The sequence below is a fragment of the Phoca vitulina genome, unplaced genomic scaffold, assembly GCF_004348235.1.
Source record: "Phoca vitulina isolate PV1807 unplaced genomic scaffold, GSC_HSeal_1.0 scaffold6, whole genome shotgun sequence".
In the NCBI taxonomy this organism is placed as follows: domain Eukaryota; kingdom Metazoa; phylum Chordata; class Mammalia; order Carnivora; family Phocidae; genus Phoca; species Phoca vitulina.
This window is the reverse complement of record NW_022589709.1, coordinates 34,851,050-34,874,261: the sequence shown is the minus strand read 5'-3', so window position 1 is coordinate 34,874,261 and position 23,212 is coordinate 34,851,050. Positions and strand designations below refer to the sequence as shown.

At 38.8% G+C, this 23,212-nt stretch overlaps 1 protein-coding gene across 2 annotated transcripts in view; it reads right to left on the bottom strand.

Moving 5' to 3' along the window:
* Positions 1 to 23,212, bottom strand: part of ELL2 (elongation factor for RNA polymerase II 2) — a 70,044-nt gene that overhangs the window by 3,474 nt on the left and 43,358 nt on the right. For both annotated transcript variants that reach the window (XM_032403970.1, XM_032403971.1), the window contains 7 exons: positions 19,973 to 20,136; positions 12,610 to 12,869; positions 10,239 to 10,363; positions 10,016 to 10,103; positions 7,720 to 8,290; positions 5,078 to 5,144; positions 1,459 to 1,630 (listed from right to left, as the gene is read on the bottom strand). In XM_032403970.1, coding sequence (XP_032259861.1) covers positions 1,459 to 1,630; positions 5,078 to 5,144; positions 7,720 to 8,290; positions 10,016 to 10,103; positions 10,239 to 10,363; positions 12,610 to 12,869; positions 19,973 to 20,136 — 1,447 coding nt within the window. The remainder of the gene's footprint in view (positions 1 to 1,458; positions 1,631 to 5,077; positions 5,145 to 7,719; positions 8,291 to 10,015; positions 10,104 to 10,238; positions 10,364 to 12,609; positions 12,870 to 19,972; positions 20,137 to 23,212) is intronic.

Genomic DNA, 23,212 nt, shown 5'->3' with positions numbered 1-23,212 from the left:
TTACATTTATTTTGCACAACTCTATAATCACCTTATTTTATGGAGGGAGATTTTGAGGAAAGTTCGATAACTTGCCCAAGTCGCACAAATATTAAATGGTACAGCTGGGAATCAAACCCAGGCAGTCTAGCTCTAGAGCCTCCTCCTAACCACTAAGCAGTCTTTGGAGTTACATTTTAGTTTAAATATAATCATGGTACACGGGTAAATAACTAGATCTAAAAAAACAAACCCCAAACCACCATATATCAAGACCTCTTGCACCCTCAAACACGAATTCCTCTGGCAAAATCTGTAACTCTAGTCAGCCTGTTTAAAGGTTAAGGCCCACTAATGAAAGACACATGAGTCTTTAAGGCGCAGATGCTCTCAGGCTGTTTTCCCCACTGTGGGAAACCCATTCATTCTCTTACATAGATTCCTGTCAGAACAACAGTAGTAGGCCAGAATGAAGGCACCATCTATGGGTGTGAAGTGTGACAACTTCTGTGGCCGACACAAGGAGGGAAACATTCATTTATATTAATCCTTTTGCCTGTTAACTATGCGAACAACCAGTACGTGGGTCTGGCTTCTGGTTTGTCAGCTGTGGTAATACCACTACTTAAAGTCGGGAAGTGAAAACAGATTAGTATGTGTTAACAAATGTCAGTCTTTGGAAGAGCTGGAAATACCAAACTTTTCTTCACTTAAACCCCAAATCTCTGTGGCACTAAACCCTGTTTATATTTTATGTCTATATCTTCCCTACCTTGTGTCAGATTGAGTTTTGTGTTTTTTTTTTTTTTTTTAATGTACTTGAAATAGCAATTTTGGGGAACAGCACCAGAACTAGCAGCTATAGTCTGAGTTGGCAGTGCAATCAAATATTTCAGTGAATCCCAAATCCAACTTTTTTTCCTAATAGTTGTGTTTGCTTTTTTCTTGATACTCTCTTTATTATGTTAATCGTAAAGTTAAAGCATATATTACATATTTTATACATACTATGCTATATAAAACATTATTTTTTTCCACTGACAGAAAAACAGTTCATTGTATTTACTTATGTTTGAGAACTATTTCAATATTTAGTTTCCTAGCTAATTTTATTTTTTTATTTTTTATTTATTTTTTAAAAGATTTTATTTATTTATTTGACAGAGACACAGCGAGAGAAGGAACACAAGCAGGGGGAGTGGGAGAGGGAGAAGCAGGCTTCCCGCTGAGCGGAGAGCCCGATGTGGGGCTCGATCCCAGGACCCCGGGATCATGACCTGAGCCGAAGGCAGATGCTTAACGACTGAGCCACCCAGGCGCCCCTCCTAGCTAATTTTAAATGAAGACCAAAAGCTGCAGAGAGGCTGGTTTGCCAGAAGACCTGCTCTGAAGGCCAGTAGGGTGCCTGGGGATGGGCCAGGCAGAGAACAAAGAGGGTAAAATATGGAAGTCAGCCTATCTAGGAGCAAACATGTTTACCTGATACTCTTTTGAGCCTGGAGAAAGCCGTTTTCGTTGTGCATCTAGTTTGATAAATCTTCTAGCTACAGTCTCCATCCTGGCATGCAAGGCCCTGTACTCATCATACTCAGCATTGAAGTCATCCTTGTAATTTTGGCGTTGCTCATAGGAGACAATAGCAATATATTTTCTAATAAGAAAAAAGAAATAAGATAAATGGAGAGAGACTATAGAATCAACATGATGCATAAGCCTGACATTTAAACCAAAAACTCAGAAACCGTATCCAAGCATGTATCCTTAGACTGAATGCTGCCCCTGCCACTGTTTGCTCCCATGTCACTCCTTCGGACGACTTCCAGGTGAAATTACCCCACAGGAGAGCTTAAGACCTTCAGTGAAGGAAAGTAAATGTGAAAAAAACATGGTGGCGATGGGACTGAAGTGTGACTAGAAAACAACACTTTCACACATTTAGCTTCCCAAACCTTTCTCTATCCAAAGTAATTCACTACCACACTAGTGGCAGAGGCCAACCCATCTGTTATGAGTCACATGGAAACAGAAGGCCTCGGTGGGTAACATGAAACCAGGAGAGTGTTACATAGTCACTGAATGCTGAAGTCAAAGCTCTCTCTAGATCTGCTGCTTTATGAGAGGAGGTCTGTCTTTTGGCCGTTTACACCTGCTGCCAGCAAGGTGCCTCCGGCTTGTTCTCTCTACCTCTTTCCTCCCACGTTTGACTAGGCAAATGTATAAAATACAAGAGTAATTGTTTTCTTTTGAAATGAGAGACCAGAAAAAAAAGGCGGGGGGGTGAAGGGGAAGGCATATTTCTCTAGTTCTTTTCAACACTAAAATATCATAGTCTGTGTAACTGAACATCAGCGTACACTATTATTCTAATTTACTTTTTTAATAAAAATGCCATAAATCTGTTTTACTTTGGGTTGTGAATAACTTTAGGAAACGGGTGAGGGAAGGCCATTTTCCCAGAGTGTCAGTTTAGTCAGTGGTAAGCAAATTAAAACAGCATTCTAATATTAAAAACAAAGTATTATTTGTTTGTGGCTCCAGGAAGTGGGATCACACCAGGGTCTGGCCTGGGTCTCTGTACTCTGTGTTCCTGTCGTGGAATGCAAAATTCCCTTACTTTTTGAGATAAAAATTGAGATTTCAAAGCAATTTCAGGCAGGTAGCAGGTGCTTCAGCATGCCCCAGGCACGTGCATATATTCTTGACTGTGGGAAAACCTTGGAGTTCAGTCCTCTTCAAAAATGGTTTCAGATAATCTTGCCAGTTTTATTCAAATGAGAGAGCAAAATGTCCAGTTGGAAATGTGAGAAAAGTGATGCAACTGTGCAACCTTAATGTCCTCATTAATATTTTTATTCATGCTGAGTTAGACACTGTGGAGGTTTATTTTTCTAAGTGTAATTGAGACAGCAGTAGTATGCTGATTTAAAGCGCCCTGCTGGTGTCTTTGCTGTAAAAGGAACGGGGCCAGCCAAGCAGAGAAGCAGTCCTCTCCTAGACAGGGCTGTCCTGACTGTACACCAGAGGAAGCCCAGGGTGGGGAAAAGAGGTTCCTGGGGATAAGTGTATGTAACCAAAATGGCTAAACTGCTCATGAAACTCAGGCTTAATTTGTTATATAAAATACCCTGCTTTCTCAAAATCACAACCGAGGCTACACCCTCAGTATTTTATTTAATAATTTCCTTAGGAAAAATACCAAACTGGCAACAGTTGTGTTGCTATTATAGAAGATTATTTGGTTATACCGGCATTTTAACGAAAAGCATTTCACTATTTAAAAAACAAAACAAAACTGTTATGGTTCTCTAGTTGGTTCCTAATGCAGGGATGGAATAAAATTTTCAGGGGCTTGGCTATTTCACAACCACAATTATATTTTATATAATTTTTATTATATAAAAATTAGGAATATTGTGGTTTAAGTATGACTTATTCAGAGGCTGATCATTAAGGTTTTATTGTATGTCTTTTTGGTTTTCTTATGAAACAACCAAAGTCTTTTAAGTTCTGTAATTTTGGTGTTTTTGAAAAGTCCAGCTTTCTCACCATTTTAAGAAAATTTGCTGTATTAATATCAGATAGTTTTGGGATAAAATAACTTAAGCAAATAATCACAGAGGTTATATACTTTCATGATTTTTAAGAGCCAGAAACATGAGGCAAATGCAGCAACCATCCTCAGATTAGGGAGTTAAAAACAAGTTTTATAATATAGAATGAATTGGTTAAGCTGACAAAACACAGCAACATCCTGAATCCATGGGGAAAGGGTTAGAATTATTTTTTAGTCTCCCCACATGATTTTGTCACATATAACCAGTCTGTATCACTATTACAAAAAAACGGGGAATTCAAAATCCAAAGATCCAAAATCACAAGAGAATGAGAGCACAGTACTGCAGTTGTCATTTGAGGGGGGCAACTTTCACAAGACTTTTAAGGAGAAGTGGGTTTGCAAAAGGAGAGGTGAACTCTCTCATCAGTGAAGCCAGGAGCTGTCCCCCCAACCCAAGCCTTCCTGGGCCAATTCAGTGGTGGTTGCTTTTCAAAGCTCCCTCAGAAGTCTAAAACCATACCACTTCATATGAGAGAGGACTCAGCATGGTTTCTTGGGTTCTTTCTAGTTAAGAGATGATAACCAGCATTATGGTTTCATGCTGTATCGTTCCCCATGAAGTATAGCTTTCACACTACTGTTAAGCAAAGGTAACACATTTTAAGTATAAAATGTTCTCTACTTTAGAAATGAACATTTCGTTGTACATGGAGTGCCAAACAGCATAGTTTAACTTTGTCCATCATGAGATGCTACTAAGAGAGAAAAAATGTTTATACAGCTCAGAGTTCATTTTCCAATCTACATTCAAATTATTTTGCCCATTTGTTCATTTTCAAAGCTATCCTGCAGTCAAATCTGTTTGCTCTTCTACTCTTCATTTTTCCAGGCTCTTGCAACTTAATTATTTCTTCTTACAGAAGCCTCTGAGTCTATAAAAAAGCTAGAATTATGTGTACAAGTTATAATTTCTGTGATAACCAGTTACAAAAATGTCTCCAGCTCAGCATTTAGCAACTTGTTGCCATAACAAGAAAAACATTGTAACCGATACTAAAGTGAAATGATCAAATTTTACTATTCTCTCCTCTTAAAATTAATTCGATGGCAGAGCTTTATTTAAATGAAAATCAGTCTATCTGTACTTTGTATTAACTGCGGAGGTTTAAGCTCTTTATCAGTAATAAACTCTCTCTTCAGGGGGAACAAGTGAATGTGCATTGATAGACTGTCAGCTTTGAAGAGTCAGATCCCTGAAATCTTCCATAATCAAATGCCTGGCCTGGCCCCGGAACAAAGGACAGGCTTCTCTATACTTAAAGGCCCAAGGAGCAGAGCTCAGAGCAGGGGGAGGCACAACCTGCTCAGGCAGACAGGGGTGGATCTGGGACAAGCAGGCTTAATGGCAGCCTTTCAAATGCAGGGGTGGCTCCAGGACTCTATTTCTGGAACTTCTTTTCTGATTTGCGAATTATGGGAAAAGAAATTGCAAACTTTCTAAAATTAAACAGTTCTCTCCCATTGGCAGACGTCTGAACTTACATCAAATAATCTGGGAGTTCAATTGTTGAAGAAGGCTCCGTGGAGGCCGTGCAACCCTCTTTAACTCCTACAACGAAGAAAAAGATTCAGGCTTTCACCAAACAGTATGGTTATAAAATGCCTATAATTCTAAAATAGATCAGAAACATCTGGAACACTCTTCCTCCAAATCTATTCTTCCAGCTCAATGAGCAACAGTGAGCAAGGCATACAACTGAACCCGAACAATGGAGGCCCCATGACCAGGGCCAGCAGAAGTGAGGGCAGGCATTGAGAGTGCCCTGGCTGCTGCAGTGTGTGCATAATAAAGGAATTCCATCTGAACCCAAGGTCAGTCTTCTATTCTTTCCATAACAGTTGTGGCATCTGCCTAGCAATTCAAAGACTGTGGTGGCAGATGCAGCCAGACAACAGAAGATACAAATTTTACATCAACATCTACTTTTCATAGGATTCAAACAAGGCAGATGAGACAATGAAGTCAGGTAGCAGACTGCTCTGGTCACTGTATTTTATTGCCACCCTTTTTGTATGCAGACGGTGGAAGCAGCCAAGAAGTTTTCCCGTGTCAGTTTAAAGTAATTTAAAATAAGTCATTACTGAATCACGATTTACACCCCTCCCATCTCTACATCTCATAATACTTCAGATTTGTTTTTAAAAGGACAAAATAAATAAATAGACAAATAAATAGACTGCCAGGGCTATGCTGTGAAAGTATGTAAAATCCCTCAGTCAGTATTCTATTTGTGTGAATGCACCACCTTTTCCTATTGGTATGTTTAGACTTTTTTATAGGGTAGTTTTTTAGCATTCAGAGTAGAATTAAATAACTCAAATCCTAATCCTGCCTGTGGCAAAACATACATGTTCAATATAAAATAAACTGAAAATTCTGTAATTTCTTGATTTAATATTTTAAAAGACCAAGTATAGTAAACAGATTATGCAGACTCTGTGGGCTTATTGTTCATGGTCGGGTGCGCGTGCGTGCGTGCGTGTGTGTGTGTGTTTGACTCAAGCCTGAGTCTTTTTTTCACAACAGCCTGTGTCTTAAAGGAAAAGGCATTAAGTGCATCTCACCTGGCTGCTGCTTTGCTACAAACACCAGATAAATTCCAATAGATTCAGGGGCTGTGGGTCTGGATCTATCCTCAGTATTTTGGGATAATCTCAACTGTCTTTGAGAGGTACTACATCCTCAGTGGAGGATTCAAAGACTAGGTCTGCTTCTCCAGGCCTCCAACTCTGAGAAACACTCAAACTGTGCTGTAGGTCTCAACATACTGGGACCCAATCCCCCCAACACCAGCCTGATTCAGGATCACCATCTCAGGGTGGGAAGTGTGGAGGCTGGGATATAACCAGGAACATGGCTTGCTAACTCTGAACACAAGGTTTTATTACCTCTTGCCTTTTCCTGACCTGGCAAATTCAAGTACAGTAGTACTCGAGGGAGAAAAGCTTACATCTACCTTTTGGGCCACTATACAGTACCATACTGATCTAAATGTTTCAACAGATAAGCTTTGATATGCAGTATATTCAGTCCAGGTCAATGAAGGCACTGCATCATACTAATCTGCAAAGTTCCTCTCATGTGGTAAAAATGGTCAGTTAAATCTAAGGATTACAGACTTCCAGTATTATGGGCAAATTACAGAAAGACAACACTCCTTAAACTCTATTCATTAAATGAATAACTTTTCTAAGGTTGTATTTTCCTAGAGAATTTTGCTTGAGGTAAGCTGGGTTTAAAACTGGCGGCAATGCTAAATGATGGGCTTGAATCTTCGATGTGCTGGCATGGGGGACATTAAGTTTTAGAGGACAACTTTTTTAAAATAAGAAAAATAGAATTTTGTCCCTAGGTGTTAAAGATCATTATACCTCAGGTAAGTGGTCTTTTCTACTGATTAGCTTTATAAGCTTCTTTGCATCTCTACATAGCTGGCGTTTAAAGTTTCCAAAAGCTTGAAATGGTTAAATTTTACTAATAACAATTAATACTAGTTTACTAAAACAGGGTTCTTAAAACTGAAAAAGAATTTCTTAAGCTCTATCAAGCAAATTGCCAATAGCCTTACATAAGACAAACTTTCACTCTGAATAACGATGATGTGATGGATCTGCATATGCAATCTTACCTTGCCTGTTTTATAAAGAATTTGACATTTCTCCTGTGTTAATATTAATTAAGGCAGGGGTGACCCTGTTTCTTTGGCAAAGAAGGAAAAGAATTATTTTTATCGCTAATTGTGTGTCTGGTTAAATTAGTTCAAGACTGGCATATAATAGGTCACGTTGAGGTTGCGCTGTACCCTGGCAGTTAAGGGAAAGAGCAACACAGTCTACCTTCTAGAAGGGGGTCTCTAGAGGATAATAAAGTCATTTTCAAATGTTACCATCTTATTCTCAAATATAGAAACTATGTTTAATAGTTGGCTAAAAAGACTGAAAACGACTGCTGTTAAATACAAGAAAAAAATCTGCTCAATACCACAACACTAAGATTAATAACAGAAGGTCAATGGATAAAAAAAGCACTACTAATTACAAACAGCATAATCTCACACTCATGATGAGTTTGCTCTGCTCATTCACTGAACACATGTCGTTGGTTTTACAAATGTAAAATATACCTTCATTGGAATCTGGACTGGAGTTGCTCAGCTTGGCAATTTCCTCTTCTCTTTTAAGGTCCTCTTCCTTTTCTTCTGTCATCTCAATGTCGTGCTTTTTAATTTGGTCCTTCTCCTTGTGTTTTTTAGACTTCTTTTTGGACTTTTTGTGAGACACTGAATGGTTTTCTTCCATAGGCTTTGGACACTTTAGTAGAACTGAACCAGGGGGTAAGGTTTCCAGAGAAGTCCTAGAGGTATATTTATCTTGCTGGTCCTCATAGATACTACTGTTTTGACTAAAACTGTCAACAGGTAGGTCTTGAGTCCCCCGGCCTTCTGGAGTGCTGGGGGAATTGGAGTTAGAGTTTACAGTCTGAGGAGGATTGGAGACGGGCAGGTGGGTTGGAGGAAGCGGTGGAGGGGTAGGGATGGCAGCGGCTGCAGGGGGCGGCAGGAGGCCAGCGGCAGATTTCTCACTGGGGGGATTCAAATGGCCATTTAATGTTGGTGGCACTCGGTTTGTCAGGTGAGATATTCGAGCTTTTTTATTCATTAAGGGATCAATGAAATCTGAATCTAAAAGCCGTTTCTGGGGGGGGGAAGAAGGAGAAAAAAAATGAGCCAGTTTGTATGAAAACTCAACACATGCATCACTGGTTACCATATGAACAACTGAATAATTTTACTCATTCTTAAGTTTATCACCGGCATTATGTTAACCATTCTGCAAGCTTAAGCAGGAACAAACAATCCACAAAAACAAAAGGGAAATAAATTCTCATGCCTAACATAAAAAAGGAGAATCTGGCAAATATATGTTTCTTGGAGTACTTGTACTTTCTGATCATATAGCCGCACCCTAAGTTCTTCAAGAGCCAATTTATGTGGGCTATACCACTTCGGAGAGTATTAAATAGAGGTAACCTCCTTCCTCTGTGGGCCACAGCTGACCTAGTTATATTAAGAGAGAGGAGAAAGCAGTTTGTACCATTTCACGCTGTCAGAACTAAGAAGGGTAGGTAAAGGGCAATAAAAGCCTACACTTACTTAATCTCCTCTAATGTGCTAAGATGTTCCAGTTATGAATATTTTGGCTGTCATTTATTATTTCACCTGTCTTAAAATGGGAACAGCCAGCACCTTCAAAGTAATTTCTCTAGGTATCTCCATCAGTGCTGAAATGCTATTCAATTTCTTCCCTGTAAATATATCTCTTCAGTGGATTGGAAAGTAAGTCTTAATGACAAGTCCACAAAAATGATATGGAATTAATGTTTCAAAAAATTTAAAAATTATGCTAATACTAGCCCAATCCAGCAACAATATTTAAATTAAAAAGAAAATTCAGATAGTTGAAAAGTACAAAGCATATATCCAATGTAATGATGTGGCCTAAACTTCAGCTTGGAAGAAAATAACAGTTAATCATCCCATTAATTTATTCTGTTTTCAGTTTAGCATCATTGATTTGGCAGCCATTATATAATTAGATCAGAGTATAAATAACTTCATGGAAGTTGGTTGGCATTAAAAGTGAGGCTTCTATAGACAATGTACATACAAGGACAGAATTGCTTTTATTTTTTCTTCCTCTCTTCCTCACAACAGGTTTCTAACATTTTTTGATATATGAATAGCCTTGTGCCCATAGCATGCTTACTGTTCTCCACACATCTGTCCCATCTCCCTAATCCTTGGGAGGAGGGTCCAGAGAGCAGAGCACTTTGTCAGTAGCACTGGGGTAGATACGTCTGTCCCAGTGTCAGCCTCCAAACCACGGAACCAAGGAATCTCTTGGGGGAAACTTTAAGCTGGAAGGAGTGAGGTTTAAATGGAGAATTCTGATTGGGATCTAAATGAAAAAAGTACATTAAGGAGACATGTCTGAAATTGACAGAATTTTTTATTTGCTTATTTTAGAAACATTTTTCCCTAAGAAAAGTTTTTTCGAACATGGTTCAGATAATATTAAATATCTTCAATTTTCTGTATAATTTGAGACTGGATATGGGACTAGGTAAGTCTTCTAGTTAGTGATCTAATGGAAAAGTAGATAATCTTATAATACAATGTAAACTTTAAATATGGACAAACAAAGTAGATATTAAGCACTTTGACAAGCAAAGCTATGTAGAGAAAAAGAGGTCTGGGCTGGGAGCTGGGAGCTCTGCCCTGAACTAACTAGCTATGTGACTTTGGGCAGGCAAGCTGTGCAGCTTCTGGGCCTCATTTCTCTCATCCATAAGTAGACCACCTGAATTAGGTGGCCCCTGAGGTTCACTTCAGGGCTATGATTATATAATTTTATGAATACCTGAGGAGAAGATGCAGCATCTCTATTAGAACATACGGGAGATTCTGAACGGCTGGTGCTGGCAGCGTTCTGAGATGGATTTAGTTTTCTGTAAAGGATACACACGTTCCAGTTATGGAGAGAATTGTCAAATGTTCGTGATAAAAAGCTTACCCTTGTTTCTTCCTTCTCAACACTAAAGTAACAATGACTAAAATTTTTTTTAAAGGAAAAAAAAATTTACCTTGAGAGCACTGACTCTAATGACCGTCTGTCTACTTCATTGTATCCAGGCCAGTCTCTCTGAAGTTCTTTAAAAACATAATCCTTTAGGGTATATGAGAGGTCCTTTGGATTCAGATTGGCTACCTGGTACATGGTGTGAAAACAGAGCATTAGATCTTTTTGCTACTTCCTAACCCGGAACAGGCAACATTTTGCATTTACACTGAAAGTAACTGTACCAACTGGCCCCAAAGGCACTGCTAGTTTTGCATATGCCAGATCTCAATAAATGCTGTTTGACTTTATTTGGGAAATAAAAACTTTATAAAAGTAGCTAAATATTTTTTCCCTGAACATCCACTGTATGTCATATTTCTATTCAAACAGCCTACATTAGGCAAAAAGTGGAGGGAAGTTTTTTTTTTTGTTCTTTTTTTTTTTTTTTACTTTTTTAAATCAAGTTTTTCTAGTCTAAGGAGTGAGGTTTAACAGCTTCAGTATTTACTTCTGGTCATTAACGCCATTAGTTTTGAACCACAGTAAAAATCCTTGATCATTTGTATTAAGTAGAAACCAAACACTGCCTAAATGCTAGGTTATAAACTTTCCCTTGAGCAATCAGCAGAAATTATCTCCATAAATAGTATCAATTCTGATGCCCTTGTCTGTCATTTTCTTGGCTTGCTAAGCCTGCTTCTTGTGGCTGCCAGTTCTCCTGAAGAACCACTTATTCAAAGTCCTTGAAATTCCCGAAAACCAATAAAAGGAAACATACAGCAAAATAACCCCCAAATTACTGTTATTAGTCAGCCAGTTTATTCTTAAGTGTAATCTTTTCTTATCGTATAATGGCAATTCCTAGAGTGTCCAGGCCTAGATTCCATTAATAATACAAATGTATGGATTCAAGTGCCAAACCAAGAGTCATTTTTAAGGCTGGCAGAAAGGTATTCCTCCTGTCATTTCCTACTGGAATGGTCTTTTTCAATATCTTCACTTCTTTCTGTGTCCTTTTAAAGTACTATCAAACGTATTATGATAGTTTATGCTTTTCTTACAGCTTAACATTAATGTTAATGTTATAAAGTAGAAAATGGTAGCCTTGGGGCGCCTGGGTGGCTCAGTCGTTAAGCGTCTGCCTTCAGCTCAGGTCATGATCCCAGAGTCCTGGGATCGAGCCCCGCATCGGGCTCCCTGCTCAGCGGGGAGTCTGCTTCTACTTCTCCCTCTGTCTACCACTCTGCCTACTTGTGCTCTCTCTCTGTCAAATAAATAAATAAAATCTTTAAAAAAAAAAAAAAGAAAGAAAATGGTAGCCTTAAGATTCAAATTTGCAAATACATTAGGATGAGACAACCCGATTTCTCAAAGTGGAAAAAATACCAACAATGCTTAGCTTTCCTATTATCCTCGGGACTATGTAGACTTAATACCCCATCTCTTCTCTAGGCTTCATAATGGGCTTCTCCTGTTTTTCTCCTCCTCCCTCTTTTTTTCTTGTCTTTTTTGTGCACTCTTCTATATGCTAGAGTGCTTAGGACCTATCCTCTGCCCTATTTTCTTCATTGTCATCATCTTCTCCTAAGACTATTTCATTCAGCCCTACGGCTTTCTTTCTTTTTCTTTTTTTCTTTAAGTAATCTCTGCACCCAACATGGGGCTCGAACTCATGCTCCTGAGATCAAGAGTCGCATGTTCCTTCAATTGAGCCAGCCAGGTGTCCCAGTTCTAAAGCTTTCACTAGCTAATCTATACACTGCTATCTCCTAATTTATAACTCCAGCTCCAACATTTATACTTAAGCTTGTGATTACAAGGTAATTGATCAAAGCTAATACACATTCAAATCCCTTAATGAAGACAAGTGAATGATCTCAGCATACTCACTGGTAGAAAAAGGGAGAGTAAAGAGCATGCACGGCAAGACACAATTGAAACTCATAGATAAAAAAATTCTAGCTTATACCAACCAAAGACTGATAAAAATAAATTGTACAACTTCACCCATATAAATGAATAAATACAACAGCAATGGTTTAGGTGATTCAAGACCAAAAAAGAGACATCAAAAACTTCTTACTTTTTTTATGGAATTTCAGAGCAAAATTTGTTTAATCCAAATGAAGATAATGACTTGAAATTTACTTTTTTAAATTAACAATTCAGTAGCCTCTAACTTATAAAACCTACTATAAATGCCTATAGTTCAATTAGTTTTTTAATTAAATGTTTAAAACAAGATGACTTAATATTCAAGAGTTATAATTCATATACCATCGATGAAGATGATCCTGAAATTTCTCTACCTCAAATAGCAACAACACGAAGCCTTCTTAAATGAGCTTCTCAACAAGAAAGTACAAGGAAGGAGCTCTCTCCACATGTCTCACCTGTTGTAGAATTGCTCCGAGGGAGTTCTTGTCTTTTTGATTGACACCATCTTTCTGCAGTCGAGCCAGCAGCTCAGGTTTCTTATAGGCCTTCAGTGCCAGTAGGTGAATCACTCTGTCCCTGTACGGCCGCTGAGAAACACTGCTGCTGCCATGTGTCTTCCGAATCGTATTTGCAGGATTCATGGGGGTTGACCGTTTCCTCTCAGGTACTGCATCTGAAACAGCTTGAGGTGCTTTCCGAATTTGCACTCTTTTCCCTGAAGTCCAGTGGAAATGACATTGTTACACATTTGCAGGTAAGAACATAATGAGCATCTCAGTTTCCTCAACTCTGATATAGGTACTTCTTCATTTCTAGAGGGAATTAAGGCCACTTTATTTCAGTTTTTACTTTAAAGAGATATACAGACAGAAAGCATTTCTAATAAATGGCCTAAAATTACGGATTTGAAATTGTTTTGATAGAAACGTTTATTGGACTAAATACATATACAGAATTATTCTGGTCACTTAGCTACATATGGTACATTAGTGACATGGTACATGTAGCAACAGACTGGAAAAAAATTTTTTTTTTTTAAAGATTTTATTTATTTATTTGACAGAGAGAGACACAGCGAGAGAGGGAACACAAGCAGGGGGAGTGGGAGAGGGAGAAGCAGGCTTCCTGCTGAGCAAGGAACCCGATGCGGGGCTCCATCCCAGGACCCCGGGATCATGACCTGAGCTGAAGGCAGACGCTTAATGACTGAGCCACCCAGGCACCCCAACAGACTAGAAATTTTAAGTTCATAGGTAGTTCATGTCAAGTGGAAATAAATTTCCATGTTTACCTGTGCCATTTACAGAACTTAAATCTACATTATTATATGTCATTTCTTTGGCAGACAGAATGTAGCACATGTGAAACATGAGAAATACTTGTATCTAAGACCATACTTTTGGCTGAGCTGGGGAATTATCTTAATATCACAGATTCAAAACCTCAAAGAAGGGAGTCAGGCATAATTTGGGGTCAACATTCAGCAGGACATCCACTAGACATATTCCTTTTCAACAGGCCGTAACACATTTTAGGAGTCAAAACCAAAATCAAAACTAACCAACCAAAAAACACTCTCAGAGAGCTAGACAAGCAGACATCTGCACTGCAGGGCTGAGGCTATACCGGTGAATTAGAGGAATGGAAAATGGTAAAAAGGAGGCCCTCACATCATTCCTGCCAGGCAAGTGCCATTTGGTAATTAACCGACTTTCCCCTTAAACTTAACATTGGTAATTGGCAAGTGGCTACTTCTAGAAAGTATCTGTGGGCTGAAGTAATCTGGATACCACGTGGATGTCCAGAGCCATGAGGACATAGCTGATCCCTGACAAAACCTGGTAAACCTTCTTCCCTGAAGAAAAAATTAGAATGAAACTGTAGAAGACCCTCATTTTATCATTTCTGAAGTGGAATCTTTTAGCACCTTTAGAATACCCTAAACCTCCAACTCTGTGTCCTCTGGTTAAAGAGTGGGGAGAACTGGTAATGACATACAATGTGGGGCAAGTGCCTTAGGAACAAGACTAGCAACTAGAAACAATGGATAAGTAAAAGTAGTCTCCTAAGTGCTATGGTCTGATCTGGTCTGGTCTGGTGTGAAAACAGCTTAACCGGGCAGGAGCTTTAATAGTAATTCTGTCCATGCTGGGGTCCTGAGGCCTAGCCAGAGGGGCTATTTGTCTGACACAATCCTGCCTAGAATAAAGGAGAAAGGACAAATATCTCACTGGCTCTTATATTTCTCTACTGTCTGGACATAACGAATTATAAATATCAGATCAAAATATTGCACAACAAAGGAACTCAACATTAAAGGAACACTGCCCAGTAGTAAGAAAAGCTATTAAGGTACGATTAGAGTTTTGGAGATAGACTTAGATCTGGTTTCTGTATTTTTCTTAGAGATAGCTAGATCAGTGTCAGATGGGCAGGGAACTAATATTTACCATGAACCAAGTAAGTGGTGGTGGTGGGGACACTGTGCTAAGACCTTTACACATATTAAGTCTTATAGCAGCATGACGAAACAGGCATGGTCACATGTCACAGATGAGAAAACTGAGGCTTTCAATGGGATAAGCTCAAATGGTATAAAGTGCTCACTTAGCATTTGGAAGGTTCTGTTATTAGTACCCAAGTTTTCCTACATGAACTTCTTTGTAGGAAAGGTTTTATGAACAGATGCCTCATGTCTGCCAGCTTCGTGTTAGGTTGTAAGCTCCATACGGGCAGGGCTGTGGCTGCTTTGTTCACTAGCAGACTTTGAATCAGCATTTGATGCCTAGCGAAGTGTCAAAGTGAGTGACAGCGAGAGAACAAGCAGACAGCAGAGGAGCCAGAATCAATGTGGTCTGTATTTTCCCATATTGCCAGGATGCCAGCGTCTGAGGAAACACTGGAATTTCTAATATGGCAAATGCAAACCTTCCAATCTACCACTTCTCAGTTGGAACAGTATTAACAAACAGTACTGTTCCTTGAAATCTTAATAGGAATTTGTGCGGAAAAAAACATAAAGCCAGGGTCACAAAAGTTTAGGAAATGCTATAAATTCCACACTCTCCTCCCCCTTGAAACCTGTTTAGCTTACATTTCCCCCAAAAAGCTGACTATGGAGCCCTCCCTACCACTCTTCCCTAGGGAGGGGAGTGGACAGCGTAATGTTTTTTAGCTAGCTAAGCTCACACATACCATGATTGATCATTTAGAATGAATTCAAGCCAGCAAGGAAGGCAAATAAAAATAAAAAGTGACAGCAGTACCAGTGTGTTCCAGGCTGCCCTACCTCCTCTGTATATCTGACCCACCTCTGATCCTCAGTCTCAGGAGAGCCCCAAGGTCTCCTGAGTTTACCCCCACCCCTCCCTGAAGTAAGCATAGGGTGGACAAATAAGGGAGGCTCATTTTGCCCCTAAAAGGTGTGTAAGTACGATGTTTGACAAGAAATTAGAATCTGGCCAGGGATATGACAGCAGTGAGGTCTTAGCTGGGGCCTAATGCTAGGCTGTTACTGGTACATGAATCTCCTACCCCCAGTACACTCACTTCACCTTTATCTCATTTTCCTTTACTTATTTTTTTTACTTATTTTATTTTTTTTAATGTAAGCTCTACCCAACTTGAGACTTAAACTCAGGACCCCAAGACCAAGAGTTGCATGCCCTACTGACTGAGCCACCCGGATGCTCCACTCTCATTTTTCCTTTAAACAGCCAGTTGTGGGGTAACCCACTTCTTTTAAATGCTGATAGAGCAATCCAGACACACTGGGCCACTGAGTTTTATGCCAAGATCACTTGCTTGTTGCCTCCCCATCGGTCTGTGCCTATTCATCCAGGAAGGAGTCCTCTGGTTTAAGGTAAGACCAGCTACAGATGAAGAAAACCTCAGTGCTCTAAGTAGTTATGGAACTGAGATACTGAAGAAAAAAAGAAAGAAAGAAAAAAAAGTAAAGCAAGAAAATGTGAGGTTCAAAGTGGGCAGAAGGCTTTATTTTTATTTTTTCACATTTGCCTCAGAAAAGCCCTTTTAATAAAGCCTGTGGGAGAACCTAATTCTCTTCCCAGACCCAACTGCTAATCAATTCCCTGGGCTCCTTATATAAACAGCAGCAGTGGGTCTGACAGAGTTGGGTAATCTGGGACTGTATCTGAACTGCTGTTTCATAACAAGGAGTCCACTTCTAGCGTCTCCATTTAATATGAGATGGTAAAAGTATTTATCCCTCTGTCTAGTGGCTCTGAGTAAACAATCTGAAAGGCAGGTGTTAAAACAGTACATCAGAAAGACAGCAGGGGCTGTAGACGTCTTCTGCGGTGGTTTTTCTATTCTGTGGAACCTGGCCAGAAGCCCTGGCAACACCAACCCAATGCTTTAAAAAACACTGGCAGGACCTTGATGATGGGGTGACTGTCATGGTTAAATACATAATCCACTGCAATGGAAACCATCTCCACCACTTGGCATTTTTGCTCTTTTTTTTTTTGCAAAAGGTTTATTATCCAAATACACACACACACACACACACACACACACACACACACACACGCCACAGAATGTTAGAACTGCAAAGGGCCTTTGATGCTACCCAGTTCAAATATCCCTTATCTAATAATTGAGAAAATTAAGGTCCACAGATGTTAAATGATTTGTCCAAGGTCATTCAAAATGTATCAGCTCATTATAAATAAGATGGGGCAGAAGTTGGGAAAATTAGAAAAAGAATTCTAAAAATTACACAGGTTGGGTTATTTTATCCATCTAAATAAATATTAGCATGTATTAAAAATGTACAATTCAATAAAATTCCAGAATTTAGGTAGAAATCAGGGAGCAGACATATTGGTAAAATGGAAGCAGTGGTAATTAGTGATTCTTGAGTTTTTTTTTTTTTTTTTTCAAACAAACAAAGTGAAAGGATTATAACACAACAGTGCTCACCACTGATACAAATTTCACGACTAGAAGCAGAAATATTCTGAAGAAATAATAATGATGTTTCCTAGGTTAAAGACTCTCCTGTTCCTCTCCAGGCAAAATAGATTTTGTTTTTGTTTTTGTTTTTGTTTTCAGTCTACAAGAGGGTCTCAAAAGCTCATATTCCTGAATGACTAGGCTAGGTGACCCTTAGGAATATAGTCTTCATCCCCTTAAACAGGGTTTGTGCCCTAATTCAGCTGCCAGAGGCCTCGCCTAGCATTATGCCACCACAACCCCTCAGCGAGACCAGCATTATTCCCATTTGTCCTCCACCCAGGCTGATGCTGTTGAGAGAAGCCTTGCTATGCAGGTACTTTGAAGGTGGCGAAAGTGTGCTTCTGGTATCATTTTATATGATATATTCAATTATGAACTAAAGAGGTATCTCCTATTGTCTTAAGAAAATAACACAACTTGTTATGGGGCCAAATCCATATCATTTGCTATTTGTTGATACCAACTATGTGATATGGAAAATGGAGAGGTAATCATAACCCCCCTTATGGGGTGGTTTTGAGATCTAGATGAGTAACTATGTATAAAGTGCTAACCAGCATCTTGTGCACAGCAAGCATGCCATAAGTGTCGGGTAATATTAGTACTGAAGGGTGAATGACTAGCATTTGAAAGAAATGAATGAGTCAGATAGTTTTGAGTTACTAAAAAAGGCAGGAAGATACAAACTGAGCCACCTAAAAGGAAAGAAATATGGTAAAGGACTAGCAGTGGATAAGATTAAAAGAGAAAGGTCAAAACATACCATAACAAAGCACAGTAAAAAAATCAAAAACTTAAGTTTTGAATTCTGAGCTGAAGAAATGGATGCAGTCCAAAAGAGAGCAATAAAAATAATTAAAGGGTTGGGATACAGGCCATTTTAAGAAAAGTTAAAAGAAGCTGGGGTTATGCGACCAAGAGAATAAAAGGCTGAAGAGGTTAACGACAAGACTGAAGACCAGAGAACACTGTACTGTGCCGGGGAGCGGCCAGGGCACAGAGGACCCAGCAGAGTGGGGCGCGCAGGCTGGCAGGGTCACTGCAGAGCTCTGTGGGGGCAAACGTATGTGTGCAGAGGGAGGCCAGCCTGTCTGAGAATGGCACGGATGTAATCTGGCGCAATTTAAACTTTAGATGACCTCAAATTTTACATGAGTTATCTACAGTGCCTATAAGAAACCCTGCAAGTTCGAAAATTCCTGTACCGTTAGGAACAGTATGAGTTACGTGACTCTGGGTGTTGAAAAGTCTGCCGTGTAACATGCTGTGCAGATAAACTGTACCTGACCCTATCAAAACAAACACATGAACGGAGGGGACACCCAAGGATCATTCAATGGAAAGGTACAGTGATCACTGTTGATTTGCAAACTTTGGAATAAATCAAGGTAAAGTTTTTCAGCTAGTTCTACTGAGAGGCCAAAAAAAAAAAAAAAAAATCATTTTGGTGGTTTTAGTCTTCTAGTCCTTTGTCAAACACACCAACTTGCCTCACTGTTTATACAACGATGGTACTGGACAGAGTAAAAAATACTTTCAAAGCAATAGGGACAGCAAATTCACTGTTCGTACTTAAAATTTAAGTGCGGCAGATCTTGTACATTTTAAAAACAATTTGAGATTTAGCCTACTACAGAGAAAGTGAAGTTACTTGTGAAAATAAAGAGAAAGAAAGGAGGTTGGAAGTTGCTACCTCACTCAGCAGGAAGGGAAGGTGAAAAATCTCACTGCTGGTAACTTACTGGGTTGGGACTAGGCCCCATGGGTACAGATACCTGGAGAAGCCATGAATTGTTGTTAAACCAAACTAAATGTATCTAAGCTAAGCACCAAGTCCCAGGAGCACTGGCTTTGTTCCAAAGAAATACTTATTAAAGACACCAGTGGAGCTTCTCAAAGCTGAATGTACTGTAGGTGGGTCAGCAATGGGAAAATACAGAAGTAAAATTATACCAAACCATGGAAAGATGTTGATTAAAGAATCTGGTTATTCATGAGACTGTTTTTGTGTGCATTTACATTTCCAAATTTCTATCTTTTCATCATTTACTTATGATGACTTATGTTATCATGACCAAAAGCCTCAAAGAGCTCATCTTTACTCTTGATAATTGTTCCTATTACTGTTAATAGTCACTGCCAATCAACTCTTTAAAAATTGGTAGGGTCACTGCTCATAAAGGAGAGACTCATCTTGCTTGTCTGGTCTTACTTCCCTTCAGTCTGATGGATATTTGAGTGAGCTGACCATAAAGATGATGGGGGTGGGGCAGCCTCTTAATTAATGTATAGAAGAGGATGAGAATCCATGAACGACATCACAGTTGAGGTACCAAAAAGGCATTACCCTCATACTTTGTTATAAGCATATTTTATATTTTAAAATAAAAATTCTGTGTGCAAAGATCCTCTGAAATTCTACTAATGGAAAACTCATAAATTCTACCAAAAGATTTTACTGTAAAAATAACCCTGCAAAAATGCCAAACAAGACCTATACTGTCCATCATTGAAATTACATCATCCAGTGTCAAAGAACACACAACAGTACCACTACGACAACCTCACATAGTAAAGTAACATGCCCAGATCCCAGTACTGTAACATAACAAATGTTATGGATTTAAAGGATTCGGGATTTATGAAAGAAGTAAAACTTTTCTATCTGTTCAATTTATTATCAGTATAAAGAGAACAGATGATTTTTGACCATGTTATTCAAAATGTTCTGGAAACTAATTCTGTGTTAACATTAAGTTAATATTACCAGTATTTACCTACAGTGGTCTTGAATTATTCCAATCAATCAGTGAGAAGGAAAACGATATCTATACAAACCTACATATGGTCCACCGGGTTTGATAACTTTTGTGCTTCGGTTGCGGGATTCCTCCTCTGCCTGGGTCATTCTTTCTCGTGTCATCTGATACGAGTCGTTTGTTGCACACACTGTAATTTTATCTTGTATAAATCCCAGGCAATTGAGCTGGGAGGCTCCAGAGCTGTCAAGTAAGACGGTGGCTTTGTTAGAAATGTCCCTCATTTTGCACAATAATGGTAAGAGAGAATTGTATAATTCTAAAATCAGCAGCCCAAACAACAGCCTTGCAATCTGGAAATAACTAATATTAATAATTTGAAATGTTGAAATTTAAAATATTTAAATTCCTCTCCTTCATTTCACATCACATTTTTTTTTCATATTTTGAATAGAATGGGTAAAATGAACTCTCAGAGGCCAAATCTGTAAAATTCTGAAAATAATTAGTATTTATATTAAAGACCAGAATCTCAATGAGCACTATAGTTCTACTTTCATTTTATAAAAAATTATCTACCACTGATATGAAAAATGTTTAAAGTTTACTTTTGGAGGAACCATAATATGCATGCTTTAGAAATGACTAGAAGAAATAGACCCACTGTAATGCTTTTTATTTTTAATAAGATAATTCATTTTAAGGCCAAAATATTGCCAAACATTAGGATTTATTATTAGCCCAAATATCCTAAAATTTGTAGACTCTGTATTTACCATTTTGTTAAATCTCTACATAAGATAACCTATTTGTGTGGCAAATATTGAAGAAAATACTGGACAAAGATTTTCGTAAATATTTTTTGAAAAACTTTTATTTAAAAAAAAAACATGAAAATTAACATTGGCCTGGAAGATGGCTCTGTTTCAAAGTATTATGCTAATATTAGGGGATCATGGTAGCAGCTACACTGGTATTTTATTTATATATTTATTTATTTTGAAGATTTTATTTATTTATGAGAGAGAGAGATTGAGTGAAAGAGAGAGCAGGGGCAGAGGGAGAGGGAGAAGCAGACTCCCTGCTGAACAGGGAGCCTGACGCAGGGTTCAATTCCAGGACCCCGGGATCATGACCTAAGTCGAAGGTAGACGCTTAACTGACTGAGCCACCCAGGTGCCCCTACACTGGTATTTTAAAAAGAAATTACTATGGCCTTAAAACAGACTGGAATATAGAAGTAATGAAAATGTCACTACAGCTCTGATACTCTATTTCCAAACTAGCTTTGTTATGAGGCTAAGAAATAGGGTTGATAAAATTTCTGTAAATTCCTAATAACTGTACAAATGCTATTTAAGAAAAAAACCAGTTCATTCATCTCATAAATATTTATTAGGCAGAGACTGCACACCAGGCAATATGTGAGGGTCAGACTGAGACAAGGACTAAGACAGATGTGGCCCCTCATTCAAGAAGCTGTCTACTGGGTGACAAGGATGAGCACACTGGAAATTATGACACAGTGTGACAAATGGCAGGGAGGCAGGGAAACCCCAGGAAGGTACTTCACCTGGATTGTAGGCAAGGCAAAAGCTTCCTGGAGGAAGTGAAGCCGAAGCTGATCTACAGGGATGTCTACAGGGGGTGTGTGTGTGGACGGGGAGGATAGACGTTTTCTGGGAGGAGAACCAACCTGTGTGGGCCCAGGGGAAGCAAGGAGGAAGTTTTCAGTTTGACCAAAGAAAGTTGGAAAAGACAATTAGAGCTGAGACTGAAGAGGGCAGGAGAAGTACTCATACAGGGCTTTGGAGGATTTTAGATTTATCCCAAGAAAAAGGCTAAAAACAGGGGTGAGAAAATATCTTATTTGTACTGTAAAAAGATCAATCTGGATAAAGAACAGATTGGGAGGTAGGGGGCACAAAAGTGAAAGCAGGAGGAGACCACTTAGGAGGCTACTGAAGGACTACTGGCAAGGAGTGAGAGTTTGAACTAGTACAGGGCAGTGTGAATGCAGAATAGTAAACAGGTTCCAGACATAGTGAGGAGGCAGAATTGACAGGATTTGGTAAGTGATTAGCCACAGGTGGAGACAGAGACAAGTTGAAGATCATACCCAGGCTACTAGGTGTACTTGTATGAATGCTGAAAAACCAGTGAAGGGAAGGAGGGAGGAAGGCTTAACCCATAGGGGAAGCAGGATGGAGGAGGAAAAGTGGGAAGAAGAGACTACAATTTGAAGTTCTGGTGGGAGGAAGTTTGAATTTCAGCATCTCCCCCCAGAAATTATTTATTAAGTAATTTCAATAGTGAGAATAAGCTGAACCTTTTGTCAATCACAATGAAGTTACAGCTTATACCACTCAAAGTCAAGAAACAGATCTTTCCATTAAACAAAATAGAGCTAAACCCTGTAGGCAAGAAGGTACTCTCCAGAATTGTCCACTCATCCCTTTTCAGAGTTACCTTAAAAGTACCTTAAGAGTACCTTAAATACTTTGACATATAAGCATCTGACATTTAACATGTAAGCATTCCTAGAATCTTTCTCTAGCCTAGCTCAGTTTCCTACAATAGACTGTGCATTACTGTACGGGGCTATATGCCCTGAACTATGTATTTCCAAGAGGCCTGTGAATGGACAGATTTAAGGAATTTTTGAAAGGTAATTTTAACTTTGGGATTTCCTCCATTTTAGATATGATAAAAGTGACATAAAGGAGAACCTGAACTACAGCAGAGACAAGAACCATGGGAAAAATAAAAATTCAATTGAACAGAAGAGGTGGAATGAAATTATAAAAAAAAAAAAAAAAACTTGCCAGGTTGAGAACTGAAGTTTCAGGGCTTTTGTTTTCATAGTGGCAATTTCAATTTATACCCATACAAGACCATTTTATGATCATACTTTTATAGTTGGATCATACTTTTATAAAACGCACTAGATCATACTAATGTATTTGCCCCAATTTTCTCACAATAGTTGTTTCATTTCTCTTGCTGCATCATGTAGCATTTTGTAAGTGACTTTAAATCCTTCTCCAAACAAGCAAGGGTGTTTATGATCTAAGGGAGAAATCATATTACCTATGATGCTATCACTGGCTTTGAAGAGGGGATTGTTTCTCAATAAAATTCCTAATGGGACGTAGTTCAATTTGAGGTCAAAGTGTTCTCACTATAATAAAATAATTCTCTAAAGGCAAGCATTATAAGTGATAGCACTACAATTTGAAATCGGTGTGCCCTTTGGTGTGTAAAGAACACTGGTCTGGGAGTTAGGAGGACCCAGTTTTTATTCAGCCTTGTCACCAAC